At 46.5% G+C, this 10,191-nt stretch overlaps 1 protein-coding gene across 3 annotated transcripts in view; it reads right to left on the bottom strand.

Annotated features, from left to right (window-relative positions):
- Positions 1-6,873: 6,873 nt before the first annotated feature.
- The window catches only part of MAP3K8 (mitogen-activated protein kinase kinase kinase 8), a 24,974-nt gene continuing 21,656 nt past the window's right edge, over positions 6,874-10,191 (bottom strand). For all 3 annotated transcript variants that reach the window (XM_059404094.1, XM_059404095.1, XM_059404096.1), the window contains 2 exons: positions 9,100-9,346; positions 6,874-7,972 (listed from right to left, as the gene is read on the bottom strand). In XM_059404094.1, coding sequence (XP_059260077.1) covers positions 7,842-7,972; positions 9,100-9,346 — 378 coding nt within the window. In that variant the 3' untranslated portion in view covers positions 6,874-7,841. The remainder of the gene's footprint in view (positions 7,973-9,099; positions 9,347-10,191) is intronic.

Genomic DNA, 10,191 nt, shown 5'->3' with positions numbered 1-10,191 from the left:
TTGCTTGTAGGACCTTCGACATCTCTTTGCTGAATTCACAAATGATTGCTTGAGTCTGTGCTTCTGTTGAGTCCAAACAGAAATAATAATGCTGTGACACTGTGATGTATAAGAAGAAATACATATTTGGTCTTTGTCCCCATATCGCATTGTAAAAACCCTGGAATTTATAAAAGCGATAAAGAGGTCTTGATATTCATACCAAACTCTTCTCAGTGGCACCTGAGTTTATGTTAATGAGAGGTCACTGTTGGAAAGCACCTAAGGATGGAAACCAGATGCCAAGAGATCAACGATGTGATTAGAGGGTTGGCAGTTTCAGTCCCACTCCCCTAACCTCCACGAGGGGAGAGGGGCTGAAGGCTGAATCAATCACCAATGGCCTATGATTTAACCAATTGAACTTCTGTAATAAACTCTATGGAAAACCAAAAGGATGGGGTTCAGAGACCTTCCAGGTTGGTGACCCAAGACATAGGAGGTACCACAACGCCAGGCCCCAAACTCCATGAGAATTAAAGCTCCTTTGTTCAGAATCTCACCCTATGGATCTCTTCTCTGGCTGTTGATTCGTATCTTTTAATATCCTTTATAATACGTTGGTAATCTAGTAAATAAAATGTTTCTCTGAGTTTTTTGAGCCTTCTATCAATCAAACCCGAAAAGGAAGTCACGGGGACCTCTGATGTATAACTAGTGAGTCAGAAGCCTGGGTCACAATCCGGATTTGCAAATGGCATCAGAAGTGTGTTTGTGTGGGGGCAGTTTTGTGGGACTGAAACCTTGACCCATGGGAATCGGACGCTGTCTCCAGGAAGGCCATGTTGGAAACCTGTCGAATCGTAGGACACCCAGCAGGTATCTGAGACTTCATAGTGGTGTGGGGAAACCACCCTCTACAGCAGAATTGGTGACTAGATTCTGGTTAAATGCCAAAACTACAGTGTGATTTACCTGGAAGGAGCCTGATTCCCACAGTGTTAGTTCACTGGAATATGACTACAGCCACAGCTACATCCTCCGATCCTGACACGCAGCTCACGCTTAGCAACACCTTTGTCATCGTTAACTTTAATGAGCAGCTCTTGGCTTTGTTTTCTATACTAAACATCATTCCTTCTTCTCCCTTTACCATCACCTTGAATCCACCTCCATGTGTAGGAGAATCTTTTCTCCCCCGCGTCCTTTACCCCAGCACCTGTTCTCATCCCCTTAGCTCACATCCCATGACATCAACTGGAGACAGGATCCAGCCTCTTGGTATCAGGAGAATGGAAACTTGATCCATCTAGCCAGATAGTTCTCATCAATTCCCCACACCCCAAAGCTTGCATGAGTATAAACTGCTGCCTTTCTTTGGCCCCAGGATTCCCCGCGCCCTCCACAGCCAGAAGGCAGCAGTGACTGTCAGCGAGCGATGAGCTCTAGTGTCAAGGTCCTGATGAGGAAGGGAAGGGCTTTGATTCCCATCCCTGCTCTGTGCACAGAGTCAAACCATAGATCCATACACTTGTTGCCATTCCACTTCCTCTCCTATAAAAAAAAAAAAAAATTTTTTTTTTTTTGAGGGAGAGTATGGGAAGGGGGGGGCATGGAGAGAGGCAGGGGAAGGCAGAGAGAAAGAGAAATTCCCAAGCAGTCTCCACACGCCCATGGCAGGACTTGACCTCACGACCCTGAGATCATGACCTAGACCAAAATGCAGAGTCAGAGGCTTAACTGACTGAGCTGTCCAGGCTGCCCTTAAAACTAAATTTTAAAGATTTTAATGGATGGAAGCAGACTGAGAAGGCATCTAGTTCCACCCGTCGTCCCCAGAAGAGGAAAGAAAAGAAGAAGGGAGCCAGATTCAAGCCTCTCGCCTTATGGCAGAAGTGGCTGGTCAAAGGCTATGTCTAAGACAGATGCCAGACTTATGTTAAGGAAGACTACTCTTATTAAAATATTTCCTTCCATAATGGGAAATATTCTGTCAAGAGAACAAGACATAAAGCCATGTATAAATCAAGCTGGTAGGTGTACATTTTATTGTTGGTTTACAAAGGAGGGTGTTACATAACCACGCTTCTTTATGCGTAGAATATCTTTGCTAGCAGCCATGGCTTCTGGAGAGCGGACCTGGGGAATTAGGAGGGAACCAGGTGTCCGGCACAAGAGACCAGCCTGAAACAGTAAGTGACAAAGATACTTGCCAAATCTCTTCTGTTTGCTTTTGACTGCTAGCCAGGTGGGAAAAAAAAAAAAAAAAACCCTTCAGGTTTCAGCAAGAAAATCTGAATTCATTATCTCGTTCATTCTCTTTCTTTCCTATATAACTTAATTAAAATAGAAACAATTGGGCCTTCTTGGCTTGCTGGCCCTGGCAAGGTCCTGCACGCAAGTTCACGCAGGGAAGCAAGCTCAGGGCACCTCCCTGCAGACGCAGAGCTGTGAGAAGAGGAGCCTGTGCTCCCCAGCTGATGTCTCTCTGATCCCCAATTCCAATCGGCTCCCCTTGTCCGCTCACCAGAATGAAGGGGATCTGGGCCTGCCAGATAACCCACTTTTTTGTCACCGGCATTTTTTTGTTTGTTTATTTGACAGAGAGAGAGAGGGAGATCACAAGTAGGCAGAGAGGCAGAGAGAGAGGGAGAAGCAGGCTCCCCGCCAAGGAGAGAGCCCGATGTGGGGCTCGAGCCCAGGACCCTGGGATCATGACCTGAGCCAAAGGCAGAGGCTTAACCCACTGAGCCACCCAGGTGCCCCAATGTCGCCGGCATTTTTGATGCAATAGATGTCTCTGAATTTCCCAGGTACCCAGATCCCTAAACTAACACTGAAAATAAACAAAGCATGGGCTCTGTTCTCAGACGGTATCAGTCCAAGTGGTCGCATCTAACTGATTTTGGAGGGAGACAAAACAGGTTTCCCACATCTAGGTTAACTGTGGGTAACACGGGAGGAGAGTGCAGTCAGTCCTCGTAGAGAGACAAGCCAACCTCCCCCCTGCTGAGGGGCAAGGGTCCTTGAGCAGCAGAGGAGGGACCAGATTGCTGGCTGTCCCAAGCTCTCTCCCTCTGCTCTGTCCTGGGCGCCCTCCAGAGGGCCCAGCAAAACTCCCGCTGAGGGTGTCTACAGATGAGAACAAAAGTGCTTTGTCCATAGCTACTTTGCATCTCTCCTCTCTCGGGCCCCAAGTGCGCTTTTGCAACCCAGTTACTGTAATCATGGTTTTCTTGTGCATTTGAGATTAGATCGATATTTAAAAATCTAGCTCGCAGGCAGAAGGTAAAATTGCAAATAAGCGTTTGGCCGAAGAAGTCTTTGTGGAAACAGTGGGGAATACGTCAAAACAAAAAGTCTTTTGACAATTGCAACATGGAAAGCAGACCTTTCAGCAGGGACTGGATACATGAGGGGCTGAACCCTCTCTTACCTCTGTTCCCCGCAGGGGCCAGCATGGTTCTTTGCACAAAATAGGTCCCAGTATGGCTCCATTCAGCTCTCCTCTAGAGCTGGTCTGCTCTCCAGTACCTAGGAATTCTCTCCCCTGGGTGCGTTCCTTCCTGGCTGCACCTTGAGGGGTTGGCCCTGGACCCGTGGCATCAGGCAATCTTTACTCCCGACCCCACTGCAGACCTACACACAAAAAATCCCCCCAGGCCCTTCAGAAAACAGTGGTGTTTTGTTCAGGGCAAATGAAGCTCAGAGACAGAGATTCTTTGCCAATCATTTATTGGACACAGGCTCATTATGGGAATTAAAATTCATCATAGTAATATTTCACAAGCCAATAGCCTACCAGGTAATGCCTCTTAATAAACCAATATAGAAATAACATACTCCAAACCAATGACAGGTTAATTACACTTTTGTTCCAGGCAAAGGGAAGGTGAGAGAAATAAAATCCAAATTTTGTCCGGGTGGCGCTTCTTCTAAAAGTTGGTTCTCAGTGGAGTAGTCAGTCCTTCCAACTAAAAGCTGGTTAGCAGCTGCCAGGTCAGGTCCCTCACTGCTGGGGCCTGGAGCTGGTGGGCGATGGCGCCGTCAATGGAAGGCAAGGTGGGTTGTTCCGAAGTCTACTAGTCCAGCGACTGTCCCACAGTTTGTACCACTGGCTACAAGGACTTTGGCTCGCCAAGGCAGGAATAGATGTCCCCTCTCTTCCCAGGTTTGTCAACACTACCGACCGAGAATATCCTGGCCACAGCAGAGGTAGGTGTCTCAAGATCCTTGGAGAGCTCTTAAGATCAGCAAAGAGTAGTCTTATCTAGATGATCCCACTCAAATTGCTGGTAAAACCTCTTGAGGACGCCACTGCCATTCCTGTGGTGTCAGTCACGTTAACCATCCTTTCCACGGCAGGAGCTGAGAGTTCGAGACCAAAGTCCCAGTATCTGATTTCAAAACTGTTTCATCAAAACAAGTTCACTCGAAACGAGTTTAGACCACAAACAACGTTGTCCACGAGGAGCTTTCAAAACATGGATTTGAAATCACAGCAAGTCTGTATACGACCCCTGGCTTTCATGCTGACGCACACTACCAACGTTTGCTATCAATAAAAGATTGATAGGCTTCAGTCTGTCTGATAAATGGGCATGCACGCACGACGGGGGAACACGGGGGCTGACAGTGATCCACATCATGGATTTCAAGACCGACTGCAGTGCTTGGCACCATGGCGGACAGCTGGTGGAAACTTCCCTCTGGGGGTATGGACAGGCTGGCTGACCTCAGATGGTAGCTGTCTGTCCAAGCCTGGGCAAATCACCCACGAGGTCCAGACTGGTAGGCCGTTTTCATGACCCACTTGCGGTTCTTTTATAGACCTCAAGGCAAGCGCAAGGTAGGGAGTAGTAATTAGAAGACATGGCTCCAGCTCGTACCATGGGATGACCAGCAAGCTTACCCATAGAACACCCTACCCAGCAAGGGGCTTAGACACGATCTCAGGACTTAAGCTAGAAAGATCTGGTCTGTCCTCCATGAAGCATTCCAATGTCCGAACATAATCAGATGCCTTGGTGCCTGAAGCAGGAATTATCAAGGGGATCGGAAAGAGGTTTCAAGATGTGAACATTCTGTCCCAGCTACACTGAAGCCTGACAGCCTCCCTGGTTGTCTTCTCAGGAAGCAAATGATGATGGATTCCCTCAGGACCAACTCATGGCCTCCTTCTTCTCAGGAGCTGACCTGGGCCCATCCCCAGGCTGCAGCTCTTGGCTTCCTAGGCTAACAGCTCTGCAGGTGCCCCGGGCACAGATCCCAGCCCCGAACGTTTTCTCGTTCCCCCACAGTCCCTGGTCATCTTTTGGCAAACATCCCAGATCTTTCCACGAGAGCTCCAATTTATTTAAAAGGCATGCTTTTTCTCCCAGTGGAGTTCTTCAACTAAATGACTCATATTGACTGTTTCAGCTTTTCATGAAAAACATCCAAGGTTGTACACCTTGGCCCAGGGACGGGTCTGGGTATTGTTGGACCTGATGTGGGATAATATACGAGCAGGCACAGGGCCGTGGGGGCACCTTGGCAAGTGAGGGGCCCTGAGGCTGAAGCTTCATTACGTTGGTGGTGAAGGCACCTCTGCCCTTATTTGGAGAACTGAGTCCCAGCGGGAGCTCAGGGCTCTCTCTGCAGCAAGACCGCCCATCATCCATGATGGTCTATCACGGGCCAACACACAATATGTGTAAGAAAATGGGGACTAGAGGCAGAGAAGCCTGACCTCCACGACCAGCTCTGTCTCTCTTTTTTTTTTTTTAATTTGACAGACGGAGATCACAAGTAGGCAGAGAAGCCCACAGAGAGAAAGAGGAAGAAGCAGACTCCCTGCTGAGCCAAGAGCCCGATGCGGGGCTTGATCCCAGAACCCTGGGATCATGACCTGAGCTGCCACCCAGGCACCCCCCAGCTTGGTCTTTTCACATGCTCTGTGATCTGAAGCATAAAGTGATCGAACCTCACTGTCCTTCAGTGCCTCCTCTGAAGAAAACCCAGAGGCAACGGCCCATCTTTCACGTGTGTGCTGTAAAGATCCCAAGGATGGAGATAGGTCACACGGTTAACTCGGAGAATGACGGACTCCAACTTTCATCCAACAATTTTCATTACAACTGGTCTACGGGATCGAAATTTACCTTATACAAGGAAAGTTCGTTATTTTATATTTATTTTAATTATATTTAATTTTATTATTTTTTAGGGAGAAAGAGTGCACAGCAACCAGGGTGGGGAGGATCAGAAGGAGAGAGAGAGAATCCTAACCAGGCTACGTGCTACATGCAGAGCTTGACGCAGGGGTTCCCATTTTAACAACCCCAGAGATCAGGACCTGGGCTGAAAACAACTGACCTGACATTTAAGCCACTGAGCCACCCAGGCGTCCCCAAGGCAAGTTAGTTATTAACTTGACAAACAACAGACACAGAAGAGGCAAGCATATATTCAAAGATAGTATAAATGTATAAAAACAAGATGTAAAACAGAACCACACTTAGCCTGAACCAGTGGCTGACAATTCTTTCTCTGTTCCCATGCATTGAAGGGACACAGCATAATCTGAATGACAATGGCTAATGCCTCAGCAATAGAAGGGCTCATAAACAATTTGTAAACCTCTCAGGTGTTCTTTTTTTTTTATGATTTTATTTATTTGACAGACAGAAATAGGCAGAGAAGTAGGCAGAGAGAGAGGAAGGGAAGCAGGCTCCCCACTGAGCAGAAAGCCCAATGCCGGGCTCAATCCCAGGACCCTGAGATCATGACCTGAGCTGAAGGCAGAATGTTCTATGCTTCCTCATGATACACATTCTCCTCCAACCTATATCCCAACCTTCATAACCCACCCCCGGTCCCAGTCGAGAATCACATTCATTCCAAGAATGAAGGCAAAATATGGAGTTTATTCAGTTGGTCTGACCAATTACATTGGATGTAAGTGTTGGTTTCATTGGCCTAATGTAAAAACATACTTTAAGTGGGCATATTCACAACGTTAAAAATATAGGTATAGGTAAGAAAGATTCATGGAGGCATTTGATATAAAACATACACAGTATGCTATTTCAATACACAAATGCTTGGAAGGAAATAGAGTCAGAAGAGTTACAAAAGTAGATCATTGAGAATTTAGAAATGTTTCCATTTTTCTTACAGGTCACATTCTCATCCTTCGGGATGTACAGAAATTATGTGATTTACACAGTTTTATCCACATTCAAAACATCATGTTTTAAATGGTTTAAGCATAGCATATACAGTACAAAATGTTTCCATAGGAACATAACAGAACCTGTCACTAGTGGCCCACAGTGAGACGGCCCCTAAATGAACAGCCATTTTTAAGACACGAGTCCAGCTTATTGCTTTAATATTCAAGTTGTTCTACTCACCCAAAATATAAGGACTTTAATTTACACTAGAATCTACCTACAAAGGCTCAAGGCATTATCATATAATATACACCAATATACACAAAACAACTATTCTGAGTTAAATAAAGTTCCCAGACTTAAATCAGAACCAAGAACAGTAATTTCAGGCTAGGACATTATCCTCATGATCTGTAATCTTGACATTTTCTGAGCAAAGTGCACAGTGAATGGAATCAGCCACCAGAAATGATCCTTCTACGAACTCGCAACTTCCTTTGAGTTTGTCACGCCACCTACCAAGGCAGCTTCCCGAATCAAACCCAGGGGAGCCACGTGGAGTCACATTCATGGATTACAGGAGGCCACGTTGCCCGCTGACGGATGGCAAGATTCAATATACAGAGCCCGGGTTCGAGTCCATATAACCAGCTTCCAGGAGCCCAATGCTGAGACTTAATTACTCAGAGCAAATGACGCCATCAATCAGCCATATTCTAGGGTTGGTGGACCCCGTACAAGGTTGAAATAGCCAGCCAGGGCCCCCAGATCTATGTAAAGAGAACGCTGCCTCCTCAGCATCTCCGATTCCTCAGTACTTCCTGTGCATGAAGAATCTGGAAAGGGAAACATTGAAAAAAAAAAAAAAAACAATGAATGGCCAGGTAACATGCTCAATAAACACCTGTTTCTTCTGGGGGAAAAAACAACAAAAAACCTTGGCCCTAATCAAACAGCCTTTCAAGCTATAATTTTTTTTTTTAAGATTTTATTTATTTGGCAGAGAGAGATATCACAAGTAGGCAGAGAGGCAGGCAGAGAGAGAGGGGGGAGCAGAGAGAGAAGCCGAGCAGAGAGCCTGCTGTGGGGCTTGATCTCAGGACCCGGAGATCATGACCTGAGCTGAAGGCAGTGGCTTAACCCACTGAGCCACGCAGGCGCCCCTCAAGCTATGGTTTTATTAAAAACCTGCAGACTTAGAGTTACAGACTGTGGGCTAGTTTATGTAATCTGACGTAGACGAAAGGGTTCAAAAAAGGTCAATGATGACAAGAAATTAGCTAGAAATTCTGGTGTATTTTCCAACACCCCAGATGGTTCTCTTCAAATACAGAAAGGTCAGACAAGAAGAGGATGAAATGCAAATAAACATTCCAGGCTTGACATCTGGGCTTGGACCTAAATGGATTAAGAATGCCACAGATTTTAGTAATAAAAATAGAAACTCTCCCCCTCCCTGCATATTCAATGTTCCTGGAATGTGCACTGACTTTCCTATGTGGGAAAGATTCATAGCTGGCAAGAAGACTTGAAGCAGAGGAAGACAAAAATGCAAGTTGACTTCAAACTCAGTATTTTATCTGCAGAGCAGTGCCCTGGTGTCTCCAACCAAGGACTGGAGTGGTTTACCGTAATTGAATGAAACGGAACCCTGTTCAGAACCGACAAGCAGGACTGCCAGGCCTGATTTGTTTTTAAAGGCAAAAGATACTCCCTGGTGCAAAAAGCAAGTAAGAGGCAATTTTTAAGAACTATTGTTACCTACGTTTGCCCTGAAACATGTTGTGATTTGCTGGCCAATTAGCCGATCTTTTTTTTTTTTAATGCTTTTGCTAAAGTTCTTGCTGAAGTTTTTCCGAAAACGTATGGCACTCAAGAATGCCTTCGTGAAAGAGGTCAGAAGGATGAGGTAGTTGGAAAAAGAAGGGAAGCAAGGGGCACTGCCCACAGCAGGTGTCCATACCCGCTATGTTCTCCGGAAGCTCCAGTTCCTTCCTACTCAGCAGCCTCTTCCGCTCAAAGAGGGCAGAGTCCAGACTCTGACAGCGTGGCTGATCCTCTCTGGGGGGGTTCAGGGCATCATGTTTGAGCAGGTCGGCTGCACTCGGGCGGTGATTGGGGTTCCTCTCCAAGGCAGCCTCTATCAGCAACCTCATGCCAGGACTGCAGTCGTCTGCGATATCTTCCAACGGAGGCGCCTGTTTGTGGATCTAGCAACACACCAGCTCTCTTAGCACCAACCATATGGAAATATACCCTCACCAGTTCAAGCGTTCTGGTGAACAAGATCTGGAAAGTCATTTGTTTCCCATTACACACCCTGCAGTGGAAATGGTCATACCTGCCCACAAGTTTCCCTTTAATTTTATAAGCACCCCGAGCGAAACCCATCCTTTGGGTTAATGATGTTCAAGGGTCAGGGCGCTGTAATGGGGAGGGATCCGCCCTTTGACCTCTCGATGGTAAAACGGAAACTGCACATTTCATTATGTCTAGTCTGGCTTGGGGATCCAAAATCTCGTATCTCCTCTCCAGAAGTGTTCAAAGAACGTTATCTTCTCTGGCTCAGAGATTGACGCCACTCAGCTTCTCCTAAGTGGCATCTTATGAGTCATGAATAACAGAAGAGCATAGAATCTTTGCCCTGTGCATGTTTCAGCCAATTCCGGCTGCAACAGCAATGCCTTCCTTGCAGGAATGGGACCTGCCTCCCTGTGGGGAGAACTTTTTTTTTTTTTTTTTTGGACAGAGAGAGATCACAAGTAGAGAGAGAGAGGAAGGAGCAGGTTCCCTGCCTAGCAGACAGCCTGATGATTGACGCCACTCAGCTTCTCCTAAGTGGCATCTTATGAGTCATGAATAACAGAAGAGCATAGAATCTTTGCCCTGTGCATGTTTCAGCCAATTCCGGCTGCAACAGCAATGCCTTCCTTGCAGGAATGGGACCTGCCTCCCTGTGGGGAGAACTTTTTTTTTTTTTTTTTTGGACAGAGAGAGATCACAAGTAGAGAGAGAGAGGAAGGAGCAGGTTCCCTGCCTAGCAGACAGCCTGATG

This window comes from Mustela nigripes, chromosome 6, assembly GCF_022355385.1.
Source record: "Mustela nigripes isolate SB6536 chromosome 6, MUSNIG.SB6536, whole genome shotgun sequence".
In the NCBI taxonomy this organism is placed as follows: domain Eukaryota; kingdom Metazoa; phylum Chordata; class Mammalia; order Carnivora; family Mustelidae; genus Mustela; species Mustela nigripes.
Note: the sequence above shows the minus strand (reverse complement) of the source record. Positions and strands in the feature narration are given on the sequence as shown.